Source organism: Lagenorhynchus albirostris, chromosome 3 (assembly GCF_949774975.1).
Source record: "Lagenorhynchus albirostris chromosome 3, mLagAlb1.1, whole genome shotgun sequence".
Lineage (NCBI taxonomy): Eukaryota > Metazoa > Chordata > Mammalia > Artiodactyla > Delphinidae > Lagenorhynchus > Lagenorhynchus albirostris.
The window spans coordinates 132,301,672-132,327,730 of record NC_083097.1 but is presented as its reverse complement, the minus strand read 5'-3'; the positions used below and the strand labels follow the sequence as shown (position 1 = coordinate 132,327,730).

General features: G+C 38.9%; 1 protein-coding gene across 1 annotated transcript; it reads left to right on the top strand.

The window, feature by feature from the left end:
* Window positions 1-1,960: 1,960 nt before the first annotated feature.
* Window positions 1,961-26,001, top strand: HAVCR1 (hepatitis A virus cellular receptor 1). The gene is made up of 8 exons (XM_060146502.1): window positions 1,961-2,006; window positions 3,852-4,184; window positions 7,347-7,715; window positions 10,641-10,739; window positions 14,212-14,267; window positions 17,284-17,398; window positions 18,256-18,292; window positions 25,899-26,001. Exons 1-8 carry the CDS (start codon window positions 1,961-1,963, stop codon window positions 25,999-26,001), a joined length of 1,158 nt encoding a protein of 385 aa, XP_060002485.1.
* Window positions 26,002-26,059: the final 58 nt, after the last annotated feature.

Sequence of the window (26,059 nt, the reverse complement as noted above, 5' to 3'; positions counted from 1 at the left end):
ACAGAGTTTAGAAATTAATCCAGTTGTTGGGTTTCTGGTCAATTACCTACATCCAATATTTCTGGGTTACCTTGGTGAATTTCTCCTCTCCAAGGCTCTAATTGGATGACCCTTAGGAAATTTATTTTAGAAGAAAGAAGTTATAGTTCTGTTTGAGCTATATTGGTATTACTAGATGGGACCCTCTCACTTGGCCAATCAACGGTACTTGCTCTGACCATGGCTATACATATGAATTTTCTTTTAAAGTTACTCAAGCTCAATAAGAACAAGCTAAATTTCAGTCAAAAAATATAACTTCCCATTTATTAGGAGGGACCCTCCTTCAGTTATGGGGTGGATTTATATGACTATCACCGGACTATTTAAGTCATTTAAGTTTAAAAGCTCCCTTATATTGGGAACAGTTAAACTAAGGCTAATCAACCTAATAACACTAGGAAATTAGGCCCGGTGCCTTATGAACAATACCATTGTTTCATTACTTTTAAGATAGCGATTGGTAAGGAGAGACTGAGTCAGATGAGCTGGGAATATACTGGACCGCACCTCATGGAAGCGCTTGGCTTAAATATTTACTTATGACCCTATTAATGCCACTAGCTATATTATTTGTGTTCTGCGTATTTTACAAGGTTGTTGTTTCTTGCATTACCAAACGTGTGACTGAGCCTCTGATAAAAATGATGACTAGGCAACTTGAAATGATTGACACACACATATATATATTTCTTTATGAACTCAAGATTGTAATAGTGTAACTCTCGATATGGGAAGAAACAACAAGAGGGAATCTTTGCCTGGACCATAGCAGACTAGTAAGACAGGTGGTCCAGAGACTTTTAGCTACTATTAGCCGTGCCTAGTCCAATAATAGCAAACTGAGGATCAACAGAATCCTGGCCTGACTGAGGACACAGTATTCTTAGCACCGTGGGATAAAATGGTCCTGAATTGCCTCCCAAATAATGATTGAATTTATAACCATGAGGGGACACTGCCAGCTATACAGTGTCACTCTCCATCTGATTCCATAAGAGTTAAGTCACTAGCCACTGTAGTCCCTGATGTTCAATACACCCTGAAAGGAGTTCAGGGCAGTGATCAGGAATGGCACTCTGTGCTCTGGGAAAACTGGTTGAACAGGCCTTCAGATAGTTAGATGTTTTCAGGAGAAAATTTTATGAATCCAAATGTCTTTCATCTTCCCGTACTTAGAAAAGCACTAGAACTGAGATATCTGTTCCTTGTGACCAGCGGCGACCTTCTACCGAGATGTGTGCCTGATTATACTTCTCCAAAATCATATATATGCTTATCTCTCCACCTCTGTCTCTTGGGAGAGGTTCCTCAGAACCTCTGAAAGGCAGTCTCCTGGGCCAAAGACGGTCCTCAGTAAGTCCCCAAAGAAAACTGAAACTCACAACTCTCATGTTGTGCGTTTTTATATCTGTGGGCACTTGACAATTTGACTGAGGCTGGAGACTAGCCATTGTAGCCACAGAGCAGGAAGGAAGTCCCCTGCCCTCGCCAGAAGGCCAGCTGCCTCTCATCTTCGAGGCAAAGGGTAAGTGCACCTTTGCCACCGGAAGTCTGGTCTTTGCTCTGGTGTCCTTGGCTAAGCCGGCCTCTGGTTTCCTTCCTGTTTGCTCCCTTATCTCCTCTGTCAGCACCTGGAGTCAGTTTGGACTCTAAGTATAGGAAAGGAGCTGGGGAAGAGGGGACTGCTTCAGAGGACACCTTTGCCTTTCTGTTGGAAGGGGCAGAGCCCTCAGTCACCAGGAGCCAACAGACCTGAAGCCTTTGCATGGTCTTGTTTCCAGCAGGTAGTCTTATGTGATTCCCCCCATCAGGGTGAAAGGAGAAGTTGCAGTCTGAGAATTAAGACTCGTTCTGATACCATCTGGTTTGGGGGCACACCAACCAGCGTGCTCTGTGTTTCCTTCAGGCCGATACCATCATGCATCCGTGGGTAGCCATCCTGGGCCTCATACTCCTTCTGACAGGTAAGTGAATAGGTGGGCTGTACTTTGGAAGCGCTGAGGAAGGGGGAGTGTGTGTGGGGGTGTGGGTGTGGTGGGGGAGGGTAGGTGTTCTTGGGGTTTGTTGGAAGGTAATGGGGTCAACTAGTGACCAAAGAACCAGGCTGACACCTTAAACCAAAGAAATTGCATAAATGCTAAGAATTACAAAATCTATGGGTAGGTGAACAAGGCACCATGCAGTACAGGATGACATGTGCTGCCATTTGTGTTGAAACCAAAAAAAGGAGTAGGTAGATGGTTGTGTATGCATGAATTACTCAAGTGTATGTAGCAAAGAGTAACAGTTGTTATCACGGTGTGGAAGGGGACGGGAAGAAGAAAAGGGGGTAGGGTGGCAAGGAGACAAGTGCTTTATTGTACCATTTTGTGCCGTTTGATTTTTTTTAACCATGTGCAACTATTTCTTTTAAAAAGAAAATATTTTAACTTTCCTGGCAGTCCAGTGATTAAGATTCTGTGACTGCAAAGCAGGGGGCGAGGGTTTGATCCCTGGTTGGGGAACTAAGATCCCACATGCCTCCCGGTGTGGCCAAAAAAAAAATTTAAAAAGAAAAACATGTTAATTCAAAACACTCTGTGAGATAGGGAAAAATTTTAGAAATAGACATATCCTAAGTTTTAAAAACAATCTCTAGAGGTGGGAATGTGAGGAAAGTACATTTAAAATTATACTCCTAAAAGTTAAATTTTTATAATTAGCATGTATTACCTTTATAGTCCAAAAATGACATTAAGCAAAATTAAATATTATCAGAATTCCAGTGAAAAATATAGACTCTTAATTTATGTAACAATGAGTGTTTTATTCCCAGAGCATTTCCCAAACTCACAGCTCAGTCCTAACTATGATTAACTGTTGAATCTCAGATTTCTTTCAAGGACCACCCAGATTGCATTTGGCAATGCAGGGTTTTTTAAGCCACTGCCACAGAAGAGAGTTTTCCTGCCTATTTGTTTTTAAGAGGCAAAATTTAGTATTTGATCGAATATTCTCCGATTTTTTGGTTTCACCTGGGTAAATGGACCTTACCACCTGCATTGCAGGGCTGTCATCAACTCACGAGAAAGGATCCCTGCTTAAATTTTTTGGATTGATCGTAAAGCATGATAAGCCTCAGTTCCTCCTGAAACTATTATAAACCCTTTTTTCTAAGAACTGATTTCTAAAGAGTTTACTAGGCTTCTGCCTTCTAGTCAATGCTGCTTTAAGTAAAACATTAGCTCTGCTTTTTTTTTTTTTAAATAAGAGAGGGGTTGTGAGGTGACTTTATTTGCAATAGCAATTTTTAAAATTGCAATAAAAATTGAAAATCAAAACTTTAAATGCAATAGACTTTTTAAAACAGATTTCAACTGAGACAGTGATTGAATCTAGGGGAGAGGAAAAGCCACATGTATGTATTACCTATTAAATAAGCAGATACCTGTCAAACACACACACTCATGCATTACTGGAGTATCATTTGTTTCAAACCTTTTGGAAAGAAATTTGGTCATATTCACCAAGAGACTGAATATATTTCTGCCCTTTATCCTGGTACTTTCTTTCTTGGAAATCTTTTCCTATTAGGAAATAATCCTGAATACAGAAAAACGTTTATATGATGTTTTATCTACAAATATATCTAGTAAATAGTAACGCTGCTAAAGAATATGTTAACATAGAAAAATGCTTATACTAAATTTTAAAACTCAAGATATAGTCAGATGATTACAAACCAAAGAAGCTATATAAAGAAAAAAAATGAGAATGAAATTAAAGTTAAAATATTGAGACCTCATGCTCAGGTTTCTCTTTATTTACAGATGGTGTAACGTCTTACCCACGAGTGACTGGAGTGGAGGGTCAGTCTGTCAGGCTACCCTGCACCTATGGTGGAGAAGTCACGAGCATGTGCTGGGGCCAAGGGGCATGTCCTTTAACTCGCTGTGGAAGTGACATTATCTGGACTAATGGATACAGTGTCACCTTTCAGAAGGACAAACGTTATAAGCTAAACGGAAACATTGGTGAAGGGGATGTGTCTTTGACCATAGAGAATGCAGCCCAGGCTGACAGTGGCTTGTATTGTTGCCGTGTTGAGAAGAGAGGGTGGTTCAATGATATAAAAATCACCCTAGACTTGAGTATAAAGCCAGGTGAGCTTGTCTTCCTCCTTCCTTTGATTACTTCCTGTGGGTTCCCAGAGATAAGAGTTTTCTGTTTGATATTAACTGTCTTCCTTTATTAGGGAAAGAGGAGGTTCCTATAATTTTGTTTTCTAATAACTTTTGGAATAGAATAACTTCTATTAGTGTAGAATGAAGTGTTAAGACCCAACACAGTCAAAAATAAATAAAATAAAAAATAATTTAAAAAAAAAAGACTAACCTTGATTCAAGACCATAGTCTAGAGATCTTCCCAGTCAGCAAACTATCTCCTAAAGCAGTGCTTCAAAAATGCTAGTTGGTTCATGAAAAAGCATTCACTGTTCCACAGTGAAATATAGTGAACATTTTTATGGAGGTAAATTTATTCCACTTGAAGAACTGCCCTTTTCTCTGAGGTTATGTCTTAGAAGAATTCTCAAGTGTCCTGTCTTAACATTTTAAGACTTATAGAGAATTCATACATATAAAATAGGTAATATAAGGTCCTGTCAAGTAGATGTATCATTTAGCTTTAACAATCATCAATTCAGTCTTGTTGCATATACATTGTATAAGCCTATATAGTTTCACCCCCTCCCTCTGTCCTGTCTTGGATTTTTTGAAGCATATTTCACACCATATCACTAAATTGACTGTTGAAAAAATAAAATGGCTTTATTGCAGTATGAAAACATTTGCATCTCAATAACGTTCACCTGTTGCTTTTAAGAATTTCATAAAATCCAAAAATCTGGGAAGTTTACATTTTTCCATCTTGATGTAGACATCCTAATTTTTCTTGCCATTTGATGAAAGGAGCAGGTTCTTCAGGATTTCCTGGTTTCTGATGCTCTTTCCTAATGAACCTTCTCCCACTAAAGTCTTCTATTGACAACAGAATCCGATACCTGTGGCCTTCATAAGCTATGACTCTTTTTTGACTTAAATGAACTTGATATTGCAATCTCCCAACTTTTGTACTTGGCTTGTGTCCTTTATAAAGGCAGGTAAAATAAGGTCAATTCTGATGCAGCAAATAGCTGACTCTGGGGAACCTATATGTAGGAGGCAATTTAAAGACACCAAAAGAGGATGGAGCTGTAGACATGTGACGAGGCAACGTGTGGAGAAGAGATTATTCTTGGAGTTGTGAAATTATCTGATTGGTCTGGCTGAATACTTTTTAAAAAGGATAGAGAAAGAAATTAGTAGGGGACTTTTTTGTTTCTTTTTGTTTTGTTTTAATTTTTGCCTGTGTCGGGTCTTCGTTGCTGCGCACGGGCTTTCTCTAGTTGCAGAGAGCGGGGACTGCTCTTCATTGCAGTGTGTGGGCTTCTCATTGCGGTGGCTTCTCTTGTTGCGGAGCATGGGCTCTAGGCACGCAGGCTTCAGTAGTTGTGGCTTGTGGGCTCAGTAGTTGTGGCTTTCAGGCTCTAGAGCTCAGGCTCAGTAGTTGTAGTGCACTGGCTTAGTTGCTCGGTGGCATGTGGGATCTTCCCAGACCAGGGCTCGAACCCTTGTCCCCTGCATTGGCAGGCGGATTCTTAACCACTGCAGCACCAGGGAGGTCCCAGTAGGGGACTTTTAGAGTGCTTAGAAATTCTTTAATAGATGAATATTTACAAAGCCACTGCTCTGTCCAGTGGGAAATGGGTCCATAACTGAGCCAAAGTGACTCTCTGCATCCAATCCAATTTTTTGCTTAAGTTTTCTTGCACTTTTCACAGAATCAGCTTACTTTTCAACCTTCTGTTAGGGCTCTTCCTCAGCAGCTCCTCTACCCTTAGTTTCCTAGATTCTTCCTCAGAAAATACTTACCACTGAGGAAGACACATTAGTTAAACAAGCCAGTTAGGTTTCTTCCTTTTTATAGCCTTTGATCAGACTTTTTTGCTTGCTTCCTTTTTTCTCTAGATTTGATTTCAAACTGAAGGGAGGGGATTGGATTGCACTCTTCTTAAAAACCTCTAACTACACTGTTAGAGCAGGGTCAGCAAACTGTAGCCCTAGGACCAGATCAGATTATAAAACAGGCTCACCAACAGTTTTATAAATAAAGTTTTATTGGAACACAGCCACACCCATTAGTTTATATACTGTCTATGGCTGTTTTCACACTGACAGAGTTGAGCAATTACCACTGAGATCACAGGACCCCCAAAGCCTAAAACATTTACTAATGCCTTGTACATAATAGACACTCATAAATATTTGTTGAAAAAAACGTTTTTCTTCTTTAAGGCAAAAATTAGTTTCCAAACTAAATTGACATCAATCCCTCAAAAGAGTTTTCACACCAATTGTCTCCTATTCAAGAGATTTGAGCTTCTAATTTATAGTTAGTAGAGTTGAAATTTAAGAATACTTCTTGTGGGCAAAAAAGATGCCTGGTGAGAAAAAAGTACACATTCTTGATTCAATCCTACAATTTCTGCTTTTGTGCCAGGCACTGTGTTTTGGGTTAATCCTAGTTGCAGTTCTTTCTCTGGGTAGCTCTGAGGACTTCAGTAAGTGGTTTGGAGTCCTATACCATTTCTGACTCTGGAAAGAGACAAAGTCATTACCTTTTGTTATTATCCCTTAGGAAGGAAGGAACCTTAAAAGGTCTAGTCCACCTTCAAACCAAATGCACAAGGCATCTGTGTTATCTAGCGTTTGTTAATGGTGTGAATTAATCCACATTTAGGATGCAGGTCTGTTGGGAGGGTACCCTTAGGACTGACTGAACGGAATGCTATTTGTTTGGTAAATATTCTGGTTCTTGGGAACTACTATTTAGTTCCTAGTCACACGCTACTGAGGACAAACACGGCTTCGGGCTCTAGACTTTTTTCCCTACCCCACGGACGTTTATGAAGATACATAAATCTGATATGCGGGACTAGTCTTTTCAAAGGGCTTCGACACAAATCCCAGGTGTCATTTTTTTATCTCCAAACCTCCCCATATATACTCCTTTCAATGCAGCTGTTTCCTTGTTGTGAACATGTCTTCACTCCCTCCTCAGTCACATATTCTAGTTGACCAGTGAGGAGAACTCTGAGTTCATGGGAGATAAGTGCTCACTTCTGCCTGGGCACAGTCCCAGTGGTTGTGTTGGTGCACAGGCCCAGCACATGACTCTTGTTTCCTGCTGCTTGATGAATCCTTGCTTTCATGTTGATTTCTAGCTCCACCTACCACAACAGTAATGACCACTATTACTCCACCAATGACCACCACTACTACCACTCCACCAACTACCACCACTACTACTCCACCACCAACTACCACCACTACTACTCCACCACCAATGACGACCACTACTGCTCCACCACAAACTACCACCACTAATACTACTCCAACAACAACGATCACCATTACTACTCCACCAACTACCACTACTACTACTCCACCACCAACTACCAGTACTACTACTCCACCACCAATGACGACCACTACTGCTCTACCAACAATGATGGTCACCACTGCTCCAACAACAACGAGGGCCTCTACCTCTGCTCTTCCAGTGCCAGCACCCACAGAGAACCTCCAGCCAGGTAAACAGATGTGCTTCTGAGCCCAGAAGGCTTTAAAAGGGAGGATATAGACCATCCAGGGTGTTGTGTTAAGGCAGAAGTGCAATCTGGGGTAAGGATTTGAACAGGCTTCCAAACCTGGCTTCACAGAATCTGTGAACCTCCATCCCATGTTATATTCACCTTTTGTATGTATAAGCATCTTCAGAGTGAGGAGACCCTATAGCTTTTTATCAGATTCTCAAAGGAATTCATTAATAGCAAAAAAAAAAAAAAAAAAAAAGAAAAGAAATAAAAAAGCCAGACCACTGATCTTGAACATCTAAGGAGGATGGTGGGGATTTGGCCCAGTTGAACACAGACTTATGAGGAAAAATAGGGAATGCCAGAACAGGGTCAGGTGAATGAGATCCTGTCCTTACAAGGAGCTCTGAATAGAGATCATTTAATCCATTCTGAAGTCTCACCCAACACTTGAGGATAAGATTTCAGTGAAGTTCATGTTTACTCTAGAACCATGCTAACTGCTTTACAAGTATTAAGCCACTTCATTCTTATGACAATCCTATGCCTTGTAGGTGTGATTCAATCCTATTTTACATTTGTGAGGTCCGAGGCACAGAGTCTAAGTTCAGTGTTGACAGTCATACGAATAGAAAATGGTTGAGTCAAGATTGTCCCCTTTAATTTGAATGTTGGGCCTTTGCTGCCTTCTATTATGAACATAGAGCTTATGTTTGGATGAATTTGTCCTGATCTGGCATTCTCACTGGAAAAGCCTTCATAAATTACTCTGTCTTTTCAGGGTGTCAGTGACTTACACAGTTTTGCTTCTGGCGTCCTTTAATTTATTTATGTAGCAGAGTAATGCTATTTATACTGATGACAAAGTAAACATCAGATTTAAGGACTTATGGGATTTAGAGTGCACACATTTGTTTTTTCAATTCTGGCTACATAGTTCATAGTTCAACTTTATGTTAGATTAAAGTTTAGGTTAATACAAGTGGAGAATAATTTGACTTAAAGCTGGGGAAATAGCTTGCCATTCTGAGGACATGTTTAGGTTCAAACTTTCTATTTTTTGGATTAAAAATGTAACTTTTTAGTGGAGGTTCTCAAAGCCTCCACAACCCTTTGGCACTTGAAAGTGGCTCTGGATCCTGGGGAATAACACAAATATCACAACCTTTTAGCCGAAAAAGTCTGATGGAACATATCGATTTCCCTTCATTCCCGTTGAACCATGTCTATATTCAACCAGGAGGAATCTGAAGGATTGGACTTTGAACTGAGTTTTAAAGAGACGTCTTTAGGTTAAAACTGGGATTTTAGAGCCATAAAACTTTGTAAGAAAAATAGTTTTGTTCCAGGCAGCGAACACACTAGAGCATCTGTTGACTTTCTCAATATTGATTTAGCTTCTTAATAGTTTGTGCCTGCAGAGGCGGATGGCTTAGTGCTCCTTGTTTGGTGAACATGTGTAAGTTACGGCCTTCGTTTAAAGCAGAGTTTCAGAAGGAAGGTGTTGGTTTATGTGACCTCCTGGGGGATAGTATTAGTTGAGTCTTATAGGCATCCTGATAGTTTCCTAAAGAGTTTGAGTTTAGAGTTGAACTTTACAGTATAGAAAGGAGGTGAACACTGGAGCAGATCCAGGGCAGGGGAATTTATCTTTACATCCATTCCCTCTCTGTGCTCTGTGCCCCGTCCATGCTAGTTGCCTAAAATATTCATGCACTGGTTGGATATAAAGTTGTAGGAGCAGAGGAGAAAGAAAGATGGCCACAAAGACCCAAACTAGCAGATGAAGTTAAGCTCAAGAGGTCTTTTGCATGGATTTAAGTTGACTGAAGACGCTGATCATCTGACTTTCTGATTCATCCTGTTCTTAATTCCTATAGTTCCTAAAGAGAACCACATCCTGTTACAGATTTGAGCATTAGAGGAAAGCAAAAACAAACAAACAAACATACCCCACCAAAAACAAAAGACAGTTCAAAACAAGAGAAGAGATGATGTTGAAATGTGAAGACCATGGTGGGGGAGTGGAAATAGAAAGACCAGTGAGAGGCAATGAGGAAAGCCCAGGTTTGGGAACTCTTGTCCAGCCAGCACCACTAACTTGCTCTGATTTTCTGTGGTGCTCTAAGAGGAAGGGATGTAAAGATCTTATTAAGAGGCAAGTGGTCAACTCTGCAGGTAAAGTGAAATGTCTGATAGAAAATAAAGAAGAGATTTCAAGAAAGGAAAAGGAAACATAACCCTGAGAACTCTTGGTGAAGCTTTTTGGTGAGAAATGGAAGATGAATCAGATAACACAGGAAATCAGTCTTATAAAAAGAGTGACCAAAACACAACTTCAAAAGGAGCCAAGGTACCAGGAACATTGCTTTGAGGCTCATTACCAAAACTCAGACATTGGACAGTACTGTCACCTTAAAGGGACCTCAAGGAATTAGATATTCTCAGTATGTTTTCCATGCTGGTCAGTGTGTGCATCTCCCTGGAAAGATGTGCGGATGGATAATTAGGAACTTGAATAAGGTGAGGAAAACCAGATTGGGGTTCTTGTGAAGCGGGGAGAGTGGATTAGTGCCCACCTCAAGGCCCTGGTCCACAAAAGTACAACGTCATTGGTATGAATAAAAGTTTAATTGGGTGTCCTACATAAGATGCACTGTTGTAGGCTTCAGGGGGATCCTAGGAGTATAAAAAGTGAAATAATTCTGTCTATTGATAAGCTCTCCAGATCATTCTCTAGATCAGATTTATTCATGATAATGAAATACCTATGTGGCAGTATACTGCCTGAAGGCCATCCTTGAATATTTTCTAAGAAAGTCAAAGGGTAACTCCTGATTGTAGTTTTGTTTTTTATTTTTCTTGGGGGTGGAAATTTTCCTCCACAAATTGAACACTATTCTTCCATTCTTGTCATTCCAGTAGCTTCTTTATCTTCTCCTACGCAGAGAGCGGAAACCCAGCCTACCACACAGCAAGAAACAAATATAACCGGCTCCCCATCGCACTCTTGCTCAACAGGTAACTTCCGTTTCTTTCCTGAACACCTGGGAGCTTTCAAATTTTGATGAACATCGGCACATTGTTAAGAACACATATTCTGGAATAAGACAGATCTGCCTTGAGTGCCAACACTGGCTACTCCAGTCAGCTATGCGACTTGAACAAACGTCTTACCCTCTTTGAATCAGTTTTTATCCTTTGTAAAATGGATGGAATGTTACTGATCTTGTAGAATTCTTGCAAGGATTAAATGAGATAAAGATCTTGGGACACAGTTAAAAGGTAAGTGATAGATTTAGTGGCAATTATGACTATTACTTAGAATGTCCAGAAATACATACAGCTGAGCGGCATAGACAGCTTGTATGATTTGGGAACATCCACATGCATATCAGTATTTTTCTAAATTAAATGAACCAGCTTTGACTTCAAACTTAGTATTGGGCTTACTCCCTTGGGCCAGAGCCTTAAAACAATTAAATCCAAACTACGCTGGTCCGGATCAAACTGGTCACCTGTGTTTATGCTTCCTCTAAGACCCAGAAGGCTCCCCTTCTGCCTTGTCAAGTTTTCATTTCACATGGACACTTTGAGATGGGTTGAGGACACATGACACTGGCACCAAAGAGGCATGCCCCGCTGAGATTCTGCTATTCCACCCACTGCAGAAGGAGCCAAGGTACCAAGAACATTGCTTTGAGGCTCATTACCAAGACTCAGACATTGGACAGTACTGTCACCTTAAAGGGACCTCAAGGAATTAAATATTAATTTAATTAATAATTAACAAAAGTCTTCCCCACTCTCCCCAATTTGGGTAGGTACATATTCTTCTGAGATGTAAGATTGACCTGTCTTTCCTGTGATGGAGAAAGGTGATGCTGAGTCCTGTCATCTTTACCAGCTACCTCTGTTACCTATGGTGGTAAATTTGGGGAGTGCCACATGCAGAACCCCTTTGTAATGCAAAGCTAGCTTATGTGTCCTTGTGCCTGTGATACATCCAAACAAGGTGAAGCTTTGCAAGACTCCCCGTGCACATGACTCATCGTGCTCAGGAGTTGCCAATCTGTAGTGGACCCCCAGTATGGCCTACCTTTTGCCAGTCATTCCTGCAAGCTGGCTTGTTTAAAATGGAGCCAAAGTGAAACTCAGACAGGGACCAATTCACTTGGGATTAGCTAATGGTGACATTTGGTTTTGAAAGTGGACTCCTTAGCGTGAACTGTTTCCGGTCACAGAAACAAAGTGAAAGTAGATTAAAATACAAAGTAACAGCAGTAGGAGCAGCTGCAACCCACACTTTTATGCGATGAGGAAGAAGAAAGTAGGAGTGGAGAATCGTTCTCTAAAATATGTCACTAAAACCTGATCAGGGTAGAGCTTTCCAGAATGGAACAGACATTGGAGCAGCTGTGTCCCCATGACTTCTGTGACTGCTGCCATCTTGTCAGTGTCTGTGAGGCTCTCCAGCCAAATCCTTACAGTGCCCCAGTCAGAATTCCGTGGGTTAAAGCCTCACAAAGCAAAGAATGTTAATCTGGAAGGAAGTTTGGGCATCATGTGGCCTGCTACCCACCTTTTGACGGATGGATGTGCCAGCAAACTCTCATATATTACCTCATTTCATTCTTTCAGGGCAGACCTTCCTTACTGCCATTGCCAGACTGGGGAGGCTCTTTAGTTCTGCTTTGGGGATTGATAGCTTCCAATTCAACTTCCAGTTACTGGCTGCGTGCCCATGGGCAGTTGTTGCATTCCTCATTTTGCGTGTTTGTGAGGAAGGAAGGACGTGATGTTTGGAAAGTCCATTGCACTGTGTTCCTCCCCCTATTGCTCCTTTCATTATAACATAATAGTAATAGCTGATATTTGTCTAATATGGTGTTTAGTGCATCTTCTAATGTGACAACTTTATGAGACAGACAAGTGCTCTCAACAGCTTGTAGTTCAAGGTTACCCCAGCTAGAAATATAAATATATATATATATACATAGATACATACATAAATGTATATGCAAAGGACCTGATCAAGGTCACATTGCCAAGGGACATTGTCAGCACTGAAGTCAAGTTTTATCTGACCCAAGTCCATGTTGTTTTCATTTATTTATTTTTTATGCTGTTTTTGCAACATCACCCATTCTGTACCTGAAGTACTTACTTAAGGTTATAACACAAGTCATACACAGAGCCTAGACTGTAGATATTGTCTTTGGCTCTCTAAGAAGTAGTGTCGGAATGAATAAAATGTAGACACAGTAATGTAAAGTGTAAAAATTTGGGGGGATATAGTTAGTCCAGTTTCATTGCCACTGGACAGTGACTTTTTTTTTTTTTTTTTTTTGCGGTACGTGGGCCTCTCACTGTTGTGGCCTCTCCTGTTGTGGAGCACAGGCTCCGGACACGCAGGCTCAGCGGCCATGGCTGACGGGCCTAGCCGCTCCGCGGCATGTGGGATCCTCCCGGACCGGGGCACGAACCCGTGTCCCCTGCATTGGCAGGCGGACTCTCAACCACTGCGCCACCAGGGAAGCCCAGACAGTGACATTTTTATAGCTTTGTCAGTAGTTAGGGAATTCGTAAGACCTGCAGTATTTTCACCGAATGGGAATGCAATGTGTTATGAGCTGAGGCTATTGTCTTTTACTAGAGTTGGAAACTTTAACCATTTCAGATCTGTTTCCTCATCTATAAAATGGGGTTTAAAAAATTGGTATAAGGATGTAAAGTGGTCAGTAAAAAGAAACCTGTATTTAACCTATTGTTGCTTAGGAGGACCAACAGTGTATGTTCTGTAAGACACACGAGATATTTTAAACACTATTAAAATTTGGATATTCAAAACTTTAAGGCATGATATCCTTTTATATTGGGGTTTTAGATAGTATAAGATACTTTGGCCTTGGGGCTGATATAACGTATTTTCTAAAGCACTTCTGCAACAATGTCTAGGCACTGTGGCATATAATGTAGGAGTTGGATGCCACCTATTTCAGATATCTTAGTACATTTCACACACATTTTGAATATAAAACCAATGTAACAACTATTTTGAATGGGGTGGTTCTGCTCTTTGGATGTGCAATGGCCTCTGAGCATCCTCACTGGCAGCTTCTTAGCTGTCATGAAAATATTAATTACATAACTTTAAGTGGCAATTTTTAACCTACTTCTGATAATGGGCCACTATGACTCCTCTAAAATTGTAGGTAAACTTTCTGTGTACGTGCATTTTTTTCCACAGAGAGAAAAAAAAAGGGTTCATTTTGGAAGGATCCATGACAAAACTGTTTAAGAAGCACAACCTTACAGGTTAAATTAATAAATGTTAGTAACTTGGTATAACTCTTGTAAGCCTACAGCATTTAGCTATATGATTATTCAACTTTTCATTCATTACCAGAAGGCAATGTGAATATATTTGGTGTTTGCAGTGAAAATTCAATACTTTTTGTCTTTCTAATTCATTTTCCTTCTTGTTGAGCAGATGGGTATGGCACTGTGACCCAGTCTCCAGATGCCCTTTGGCATAACAATCAAACTGTAAGCATATTCCTTCCTACTTTATTAACCAGATTCACTTGTATGTCTCCCTGGAAGAAGTTACATTTAGAGATTGTTATTGTAAGACTAGTCCACACATTTCAAATAAAGGAAGAAAATAATTTCACTCTTAAATAGGGATGCTTTAATTAACTTAAAAAGTTTATATAGATGCACTAGTTGTCAGAAATACCTGAAAAGTGATATTTTACTCTCTCTCTACACACACACACACACACACACTACAGACTTTCTCCTGCCCAGAAAATTAGAAAAAACGAGTGAATTAATTCAAGGATCGTGCGTTAACGTTACATACCAAAGACGGCTTCAGTGATCGTTAGAGAAGTAACGCGCTTTGAATTGATGTGGTGGAATGGGGGCCATCCCAACTAAAAGTATTACATAAATGAAAGTGTGCTTGCTTAAACATAGGCCCCTTAATATCCTTTTCCAACCCAACTGTCCTCCTATATAGAAATTTTGAGGCCACTTCTGAGTCTTTCTATACATAAACCTCCCCATATGATGACTTATTAAGGTCCTAACATCTTGAAAAAATTTGTGATTCTGTAGGATGTTGTCATACTTTTTCCACAGTTAGATTGAGAAAAATCTAAGGGGCTTTATTCTTATAATGTTCATCAAAACCTCATCTTTCTAAGTTAGAAGAATTTATCAATAGGTCCTTTACTTTTGGCTCCCTTGGGTGAACCAACTTTCCTTTGACCATGTGCAAATAATTCTTAGAAGCAACAAACCTAAAGAGCTTCAGGTATGAGCGTCATCCTGATCACAATTGGTGAGAAGTTGCAGCATGGCCATTGTAAGAGAAATTCAAGCTCAGGCAAAGTGGGGTTATTTAGTGTGAGGTCAAATGGCCTTATGTTACATACCTTAGTGACAACGAGAGCACCACTACATAGGAATGATATTGAAGATTTTAACAACTCTTATGGTATGGGCCCTGATTGATCTGATGGATATGTGCTGAATTTGTATATGCCTGTTAAATAGCAGAACTGCCACAACGTAAATGACTGTTATATTGTTATAGCTGGATTAAGAAAAAAGAAACAAACATTCTGAACGATGAGATTGTTCTTTACCTCAGTTACCGGCAGGACAGGTATGTTTAGCAGCAAGTAGAAGCAAGTTCACAACAGGCAAAATCGTGGGCTTTTTGTGTCTTGACTCTGAAGATGTCAAGGTGTCTCCCAGGTATCCTGAAACCAAGCAGCATATATTTCGACCTAGTAAATCAACTTCCTGAACTCCATATTAGGGAGAGAATTGAACAAATATGTGAGGATGTATAAGAAAAGATGTTCATTGCTGTTATTTATACTCATGAAAATGTTATAAACAACCTAAATGTTCAATAATAAGGGATTAATTACTTAGTCAGTTAAGCATGCCCGCTTATTGCCATTAAACATGTTGTCACTGCAGTGCATTTACTGACATGAGAAGACAGTGTTGATTGTTAAATGAAAAAAACTAACTTTTAAAATAGTGTAGGGACTTCCCTGGCGGTCCAGTGGTTAATAAGACTCTGCGCTTCCAATGAAGCGGGTGCTGGTTCGATCCCTGGTTGGGGAGCTAAGATCCCAAATGCCGTGCAGCACGACCAAAAAATGTGTGTGTGTGTGTGTGTGTGTGTGTGTGTGTGTGTGTGTGTGTGTGTGTAGTGTATATACTGTAGTATATATTGAATATAGTAACTGCTTCTGTTAAGAAAAACACTAGGATAAAATTCTAGAAGAGTATGTAATGAAAAATGGTAATAGTGGCTGTTTCTGGATGTTGGGATTATGGTTGATTTTTGTTTTCCTTTCTTTATGCTTAGCTGCACATTCTAAAATGAAACTGCAGTTTTCATGTAACATAATATTTTTAAAAAGGAAGCAAAGCCTGCTTCCTGTAACTCCATGTTCCATGTAACCCCTTTACCCCCCACAAGTAAGGTAATTACACAGCTTTTCCCTCCCAAGACACTGGCTGTTCCCCCTTTAAGCAAGGACAGCTCATATTATAAGTCACCATCCTTTGTGTTCCTCATAGTGTTGATCAGGAAGTACCTAAATTATCTTTCCCAAGAACCCTATTTAATCTGCATTTGACAGACAGAGAAACAGAGGTTCAGAGAGGATAAATAACATGTCTAGGGTCACACAGCAACTAAGTAAAAGAGCTGGAATTTTGACTCCAGAGATTAAACTCTTATGCAGGAAGAGACTTGAGACTTAATCTTTTTCTCTGATCTTCACTTCCTTCCTGTTAAAATACCTACCCCATGGGGCCTCTTTAGGATTAGAGTTAAGTTATGTAAAGGGGCTGAACATGATGCATGGCGTATTTCGGTTTTATTCCGGGAGGTGATGATTCCTTATGAACCATACTAGGAGATTTAAATAAAGTTGTATTTCTTTCCAGTTGTGCAACATTTTAATTGTTAAGCAGGGCCATGTATATGAGCATCTACTTTCGAGTCCATTTATAAATACATAGATGGAATCTTGAATTCTAGTTAAAAAAAAGTTTTGTAATCAAGGGCCAATTTTAATAATTGAACACATTCACATAGCTTGAGATAACACCACCACGTCAACTTATACAGGAACAAAAATTGTTGTTTTCTTTTTTAACATCATAAGAGGATTATTTATGAAAATAGCTTATTAATTTTTTAAAATAGGTATAATTTACATATAATAAAGCACACTCATTTGAAGTGTACAGTTTGAGTTTTGACAAATGTATACACCTCTGTAAATACCACCGCAAGCAAGAGAAAAAACATTTCCACCATCCCCAAATACATTTTGAATTCTAAATTGTCTTAGAATTTCACCACATGGTTATAACTTTAAATCATTTGGTCTTCCCCTCATGATCTGGAACTAGCCAAAGGCCAATAAAGATAAGTGTGTCTGTGTACATTATTTTCAGAAATGTTTTCTACCCATAATTCTAAGAAGATTTTTTTTTTTTTGATCTGCTGATGTTTCCTCAGCTTGTGACGCTGGCACAAGATCCATGGATGAGCACCAATAAGGGAGTCTACATTGGAGTCTGTGTCACTGCCTTGGTGTCATTGCTCACGTTTTTGGTTTTCATGATTAGCAAAAGTAAGTCACCTCAGGACTGTGCCTGTGGGAGTTTTCTTGAGCCAAACTGCCTGTAGCCCTACACACCACATGATTTGAATTTCACATAACTTCCTTGGTTTTTACCTTGTTCTTTTTTTATTTTTTCTTTATCTTAAAATTATTGTCCCATAGAGAGAAACATGATATTTAAATTCTCCATAGGAGAAATTAAATATGGAGAAATAAGTGTTGATTGGGCAGAGTTGGGGTTTGGAAGGCAGCAAACCATTGCAATACATAAGATGTGTTCACTCCTCCTTTCCCCCTTCCCTCAAGAACCAAGTTTTGGCCCTATAGGGGGTGAAATTGTTGAGGGTGTTACAACACCCACTTAACAGAAGAAGCAAATGGGACATTGAGAGGGATACACGATTTCAGGGCTAAGAGTAGAACAAAGGGGTTCACAAGGCAGCCATCCAGGGCCTCCTGGTCTCCTTCCACCAGTTGTGCGTGTGTGTAAAACCTGTCACCTATGGAAGAAACACAATCCCCATTTTTTTTACAGTGAAATATAATTGCATTAAAGTAAGTTGGGACATGTGGGTGAATACACTAAACTATTAGTAAACATGAGATACTTTACACTAAGGGGCTTATTTGGCTCCTACAGATTCAAAAAAAGTTACCTGGAGTTATCAGGCGAGGGTCCAGATTGGGTTTTTTCCCCTTCTTTTTAAAAATATTTTCTTGTAAATTAATTTTTTCAGCTTCTGAGGTCTGTACAGATTTTGTTCATATCAAAGTAATAACAGTAATAATATACTTGTTTGGAAAAAAAATCTCATGAACTCTGTGTCTTACATGTTTAATTTTCTCTCACTTCTTCCCCAATTTAGGATATTTTTGCCTGAGTAGCAAGGTGGAGCTACTACGGTAAGGTTGAAAGTTTATGTCAATGCTTTTTGATATTCTTACTCTAGTAAAAATAAGGATAATTTCTCTCTCCCTCTCTTTTCCTTCTGAACTCTCCATTTTATACTCTGGATCCTGAAAAATCTAGTATATAGGACACCTCCATTGCCGTCCAACCTTCCAGTGATATTTTTAGCATCTCTGTATTTCCCTGGAATTGCGCCAGAACTGCTCCAGAAACAGTACCTCAAACCTGACCGCTAGAGCAAGAGAACTAAATTGCAGATTTTGTTTGATGGGACATTTGAATGGGTTGTTTGGTTTGTTATTTGATTTCATTCAGGGCTTTGTTTATTGAATGCCTACTAAATTCCAAAGAGATGGACAAAACAGACAGAAACATATAAATGAATAAGCAGGGTATTTTTAGAACTTGCAGAGAAATGCCATGGGGAATACAGAGCAAGGCAATAGGCTATGTGAGTGAGCCCCAACGGAGCAGAAGGCAGTTCTGCAAAGATCTGGAGGAAGATGACTCCAGGCTGAAGACATACAAAGGCACAGGCTAAGGCACGTGCTTCCAGCTCCCCCCCCTTCCCACCATCCCCATTGTTACATGCCCAGCCTGCTCTGTTCCTTTACATTAGTTGTTGGGCCTCATAGCACTTGAATTTTTTGCAAATTTACCCCATTGCCCAGGGAAAGTGAAATCCTCTTTATATGCATTCATGTAGTCATTTCCCCAAACACCTGTCTGTAATGGTAGGAAACATCTGCCTACTTCCAAATCCAAATAGCCTGCTTCATTTGGTCCAGCTTGGACTTTTTTTTTTGAGATATAGTTGTTTTACAATGTTGTGTTCGTTTCTACTGTACAGCGAAGTGGAGTTCCCTGTGCTATACAGCAGGTTCTTATCAGTTATCTATTTTATACATATTGGTGAATATATGTTAATCCCAATCTCCCAATTCATCCCTCCCCACCCCCACTTTCCCCCCTTCGTGTCCATATGTTTGTTCTCTACATCTGTGTCTGTATTTCTGCCTTGCAAACTGGTTCATCTATACCATTTTTCTAGATTCCACATATATGCATTAATATACGATATTTGTTTTTCTCTTTCTGACTTACTTCACTCTGTATGACAGTCTCTAGGTCCATCCATGTCTCTACAAATGACCCAGTTTCGTTCCTTTTTATGGCTGAGTAATATTCCATTCTCTATATGTACCACATCTTCTTTATCCATTCATCTGTCGATGGACATTTAGGTTGCTTCCATGACCTGACTATTGTAAATAGCACTGCAATGAATATTGGGGTGCACGTGTCTTTTTGAATGATGGTTTTCTCTGGGCATATGCCCAGTAGTGGGATTGCTGGGTCATATGGTAATATAGATTTTCTGATGATGGCCGTTCTAACTGGTGTGAGGTGATACCTCACTGTAGTTTTGATTTGCATTTCTCTAATAATTAGTGATGTTGAGCAGCTTTTCAAGTGCTTCTTGGCCATCTGTATGTCTTCTTTGGAGAAATGTCTATCTAGGTCTTCTGCCCACTTTTGGATTGGGTTGTTTGTTTTTTAGATATTGAGGTACATGAGCCGTTTATATATTTTGGAGATTAATTCTTTGTCCGTTGATTCGTCTGCAAATATTTATCTCATTCTGAGGGTTGTCTTTTCATCATCTTTATACTTTCTTTTGCTGTGCAAAAGCTTTTAAGTTTCATTAGGTGCCGTTTGTTTATTTTTGTTTTTATTTCCATTACTCTAGAAGGTGGGTGAGAAAAGATCTTGCTGTGATTTATGTCAAAGAATGTTCTTCCTATGTTTCCCTCTAAGAGTTTTATAGTGTCCGGTTTTACATTTAGGTCTCTAATCCATTTTGAGTTTATTTTTGTGTATGGTGTTAGGGAGTGTTCTAATTTCATTTTTTTACATGCAGCTGTCCAGTTTTCCAAGCACCACTTATTGAAGAGACAGTCTTTTCTCCATTGTATATCCTTGTCTCCTTTGTCATAGATTAGTTGACCATAGGTGCATGAGTTTATTATCTCTGGGCTTTCTATCCTGTTCCATTGATCTAAATTTCTGTTTTTGTGCCGGGACCATATTGTCTTGATTACTACAGCTTTGTAGTATAGTCTGAAGTCAGGGAGTCTGATTCCAGATCTGTTTTTTGGTTTTTTTTTTTCTCAAGATTACTTTGGCTATTTGGAGTCTTTTGTGTCTCCATACAAATTTCAAGATTTTTTGTTCTAGTTCTGTAAAAAATGACATTGGTAATTTGATAAGTATTACATTGAATCTGTAGATTGCTTTGGGTAGTATAGTCATTTTCACAATATTGATTCTTCCAATCCAAGAACATGGTATATCTCTCCATCTGTTTGTGTCATCTTTGATTTCTTTCATCAATGTCTTACAGTTTTCTGAGTACAGGTCTTTTACCTTCTTACGCAGGTTTATTCCTAGGTATTTTATTCTTTTTGTTGCAATGGTGAATGGGATTGTTTCCTTAATTTCTCTTTCTGATCTTTCGTGGTTAGTGTATAGGAATGCAAGAGATTTCTTTGCATTAATTTTGTATCCTGCAACTTTACCAAATTCATTGGTTAGCTCTAGTAGTTTTCTTGTTCTTTAAAAATTGCCATTGGTAATTTGATAAGGATTACTTTGCATCTTTAGGATTTTCTATGTATAGTATCATGTCATCTGCCAGCACTGACAGTTTTACTTCTTCTTTTCCAATTCGTATTCCTCTTATTTCTTTTTCTTCTCTGATTGCTGTGGCTAAGACTTCCAAAACTATGTTGAATAATAGTGGCGAGACTGGACATCCTTGTCTTATTCCTGATCTTAGAGGAAATGCTTTCAGTTTTTCACCATTGAGAATGATGTTGCTGTGGGTTTGTGGTATATGGCCTTTATTATGTTGAGGTACCTTCTCTCTATGCCCACTTTCTAGAGGGTTTTTATCATACACAGGTGTGGAATTTTGTCAGAAGCTCTTTCTGCGTCTATTGAGATGATCACATGGTTCTTATTCTGCAATTTGTTAATGTGGTGTATCACATTGATTGATTTGCATATATTGAAGAATCCTTGCATTCCTGGGATAAATCCCATGTGGTCATGGTGTATGATCCTTTTCATGTGTTGTTGCATTCTGTTTGCTAGTATTTTATTGAGGATTTTTTGCATCTATATTCATCAGTGATATTGGTCTGTAATTTTCTTTTTTTGTAGTGTCTTTGTCTGGTTTTGGTATCAGGGTGATGGTGGCCTCGTAGAATGAGTTTGTGAGTGTTCCTTCCTCTGCAATTTTTTGGAGGAGTTTGAGAAGGGTGGATGTTAGCTCTTCTCTAAATGTTTGATGGAATTCACCTGTGAAGCCATGTGGTCCTGGACTTCTATTTGTTGGAAGGTTTTTAATCACAGTTTCAATTTCATTACTTGTGATTGGTCTGTTCATATTTTCTATTTCTTCCAGGTTAAGTCTTGGAAGGTTATACCTTTCTAAAGATTTGTCCATTTCTTCCAGGTTATCCATTTTATTGGCATAGAGTTTGTTGTAGTAGTTTCTTATGCTAATTTGTATTTCTGCGGTGTCTGTTGTAACTTCTCCTTTTTCTTTTCTAATTTTATTGATTTCAGTCCTTTCAGTCTTTTTCTTGATGAGTTTGCCTAAAGGTTTATTTATCTTCTCAGAGAACCAGCTTTTAGTTTTATTGATCTTTGCTATTTTTTCCTTTGTTTCTATTTCATTTTTTTCTGCTCTAGTGTTTATGATTTCTTTCCTTCTACTAACTTTGGGTTTTGTTTGTTCTTCTTTTTCAAGTTCCTTTAGGTGTAAGTTTAAATTGTTTATTTGAGATTTTTCTTGAGGTAGGGTTGTATTGCTATAAACTTCCCTCTTAGAACTGCTTTTGCTGCATCCCATAGATTTTGGATCATCGTGTTTTTGTTGTCATTTGTCTCTAGGTATTTTTTGATTTCTGCTTTGATTTCTTCAGTGATCTCTTGGTTATTTAGTAGCATATTGTTTAGCTTCCATGTGTTTGTGTTTTTTACATTTTTTTCCTGTAATTTATTTCTAATATCATAGTGTTGTGGTTGGAAAAGATGCTTGATACAATTTCAATTTCTTTAAATTTACCCAGGCTTGATTTGTGACCCAAGATGTGATCTATCCTGGAGAATGTTCCATGTGCACTTGAGGAGAAAGTGTAATATGGTGTTTTTGGATGGAATGTCCTATAAACATCAATTAAATCTATCTGGTCTATTGTGTCATTTAAAGCTTGTGTTTCCTTATTAATTTTCTGTCTGGATGTTCTGTCCATTGGTGTAAGTGAGGTGTTAAAGTCCCCCACTATTATTGTGTTACTGTCAATTTCCTCTTTTATAGCTGTCAGCATTTGCCTTACATATTGAGGTGCTCCTATGTTGGGTACATAGATATTTATAATTGCTGTATCTTCTTCTTGGATTGATCCCTTGATCATTAGGTAGTGTCCTTCCTTGTCTCTTGTAACATTCTTTATTTTAAAGTCTATTTTATCTGATATGAGTATTGCTACTCCAGCTTTCCTTTTTTTTTTTTTTTCAGCTTTCTTCTGATTTCCATTTGCATGGAATATCTTTTTCCATCCCCTCACTTTCAGTCTGTCTGTGTCCCTAGGTCTGAAGTAGATCTCTTGTAGACAGCATATATATGGGTCTTGTTTTTGTATCCATTCAGTGAACCTGTGTCTTTTGGTTGGAGCATTTAATCCATTCACATTTAAGATGATTATCAATATGTATGTTCTTATGACCATTTTTTTAATTGTTTTGAGTTTGTTTTTGTAGGTCCTTTCATTCTCTTGTATTCCCCAATTAGAGAAGTACCTTTAGCGTTTGTTGTAGAGCTGGTTTGGTGTTGCTGAATTCTCTTAGCTTTTGCTTGTCTGTAAAGGTTTTGATTTCTCCATCAAATCTGAATGAGATCCTTGCTGGGTAAAGTAATCTTGGTTGTAGGTTTTTCCCTTTCATCGCTTTAAGTATATCATGCCACTCCCTTCTGGCTTGTAGAGTTTCTGCTGAGAAATCAGCTGTTAACCTTATGGGAGTTCCCTTGTATGTTATTTGTCGTTTTTCCCTTGTGGCTTTCAATAATTTTTCTTTGTCTTTACTTTTTGCCAATTTCATTACTATGTATCTTGGTGTGTTTCTCCTTGTGTTTATCCTGTATGGGACTCGCTGCACTTCCTGGACTTGGGTGGCTATTTCCTTTCCCATGTTAGGGATATTTTCAACTATAATCTCTTGAAATATTTTCTCTGGTCCTTTCTCTCTCTCTTCTCCTTCTGGGACCCCTATAATCCGAATGCTGTTGCATTTAATATTGTCCCAGAGAATCTCTTAGGCTGTCTTCATTTATTTTCATTCTTTTTTCTTTATTCTGTTCCACAGCAGTGATTTCCACCATTCTGTCTTCCAGGTCACTTATCCGTTCTTCTGCATCAGTTATTCTGCTATTGATTCCTTCTAGTGTATTTTTCATTACAATTATTGTATTATTCATCTCTGTTTGTTTGTTCTTTAATTCTTCTAGGCCTTTGGTAAACATTTGTTGCATCTTCTTGACCTTTGCCTCCATTCTTTTTCTGAGGTCATGGATCACCTTCACTATCATTCTGAATTCTTTTTCTGGAAGGTTGCCTATCTCCACTTCATTTAGTTTTATCTTGTTCTGAGGTTTTATCTTGTTCTTTCATCTGGGACATGGTCCTCTGCCTTTTCATTTTGTCTGTCTTTCTGTGATTGTCCAGCTTGGGCTTTAAACAGGTCTTTCTTCGATTCCAAATCCATCCCTCTTAAGCTGCCAGATGTTATTCCTAGTTCTCTTTCATTGGATGTTATTACATAGTCTTTCCTATGTCTGAGTTAGTCATATGAGCCAATCCACAGAACATGCCTTTAACTATGCCAAACATATTGCAAGTGTTCCATAAACATTGGCTTTTATTATTGCAGTCATGCCCTTCACAGCAGTGAACCTGTAAACCCTTCATAGGCACTATTATTATTCTTAGTCTACAGATTGGAAAACATGTTTAGAGATGTTAAGCAACATCCAAGGTCACACGCCACAGCAGGTAAAAGACTCAGTCTTATGTCTCTTAGAGTCCAAAACCTATACTTATAGAAATTTTTGACTATCTGCTTCCAGGAATGGAAGAAAAAAAATACTCCCTACAGGCAGAAAAGCATGAAAGATAGCATCCTTTTAGTTTATTTTTGTCCTTTTGCTGTTAACGTTTTTTTAAAGTTTCACTTTTTGTCATCTAATTAGAAAAGAAAATATTCATTGTAGGAAATACTGTATAATACAGCAAAGCAAAGCAAAACAAAACCAAAACTGAGCATTTCCCCATGAAGTTATTTTTGGTGCACCTATATCACATTGATTCATTTTGAGCTGCTGACACCTAAACGGTTTCCACACATGTGTGACTAATCCATTTAAAGATCAGAGCTGAATGAAGATGTAGTACATTTCATATCATTTCTGGGCAGGCTTAACTAATAAAAAGTAGTAACTGTATACACTACAAATTATAAAAGAGTAGCAATATCAAAACTCCACAAATGACCTATTCATATTGATGTGTGAGCATATGTGTTATAAAAGTCATTTAACCCATGGCTTTCTAATTTTGACCATTAAGGCATGGTAAGATTTTTGACTCCATGATCTAGTATACACTTTGATGAAACAATACTATTTTACTATACCAGTATGCTCTGATATTTTGTATACTTATATATATTTATCTTAAAAACAGGATATAGAGCACTAAATAGATTTAATAACCCTCTCTAAAGGGTCACAGTCCACAGTTGGAAAAACACTAGCCAAACCATGTCCTAGCCGTCTTTGAGAATATGTATACTGGTTTAGTACTTCAATTTGATGTCTGATGTTTGTCTTCTTAGATTTTCTTTCTTTGTTTTTTTTAAAAATATTTATTTATTTATTTGGCTGCATCGGGTCTTAGTTGTGGCACATGGGATCTTCTTTGAGGCATGTGGGATCTTTTGTTGCAGTGCATGGGCTTCTTTCTAGTTGTGGTGTACGGGTTTTCTCTCTCTAGTTGTGGCACGTGGGCTCCAGAGTGTGTGGGCTTTGTAGTTTGCAGCGTGAGGGCTCTCTCACTGAGGCCTGCAAGCTCAGTAGTTCTGGCACACGGGCTTAGTTGCCCCATGGCAGGTGCAATCCTAGTTCCCCGACCAGGGATTGAACCTGCGTCCCCTGCATTGGAAGGCAGATTCTTTACCACTGGACCATCAGGGAAGTCCCTAGATTTTCAATTTTTGTATTCTATTACATGAGACTCTAGAAGGAGACCAGTCTGAGGTTTCTGAAACTACTGCTGAGGTTTTCTACCTGCTTATTAAACAGACTTTCCTGAAATTTCATATTCACAACTCTGAAAGCTTCTATTTATTTCATAGGCTGTGTGAATGGGGTTCTGGGAAATGCAAATACCCATTCTTACTTGAACATAAACAAATGCACTGCTCATACTTGAGAAGTGGTCTGCTTTTCTCTTACTCATGTTATTCTTTCTGTAGCGTGATTCCGTTGAGGGACTCTCACATTGGAGCTTTGAAAAATGCAGCTCTGAAGCCTGTCCGAGCAGAAGACAATATCTACATTATTGATGACCTTCATTAAGTCATGGATCCGGTGGCCTTCTAAGGCATTATGCCCTTGACTGTGGAAGACAGTGACC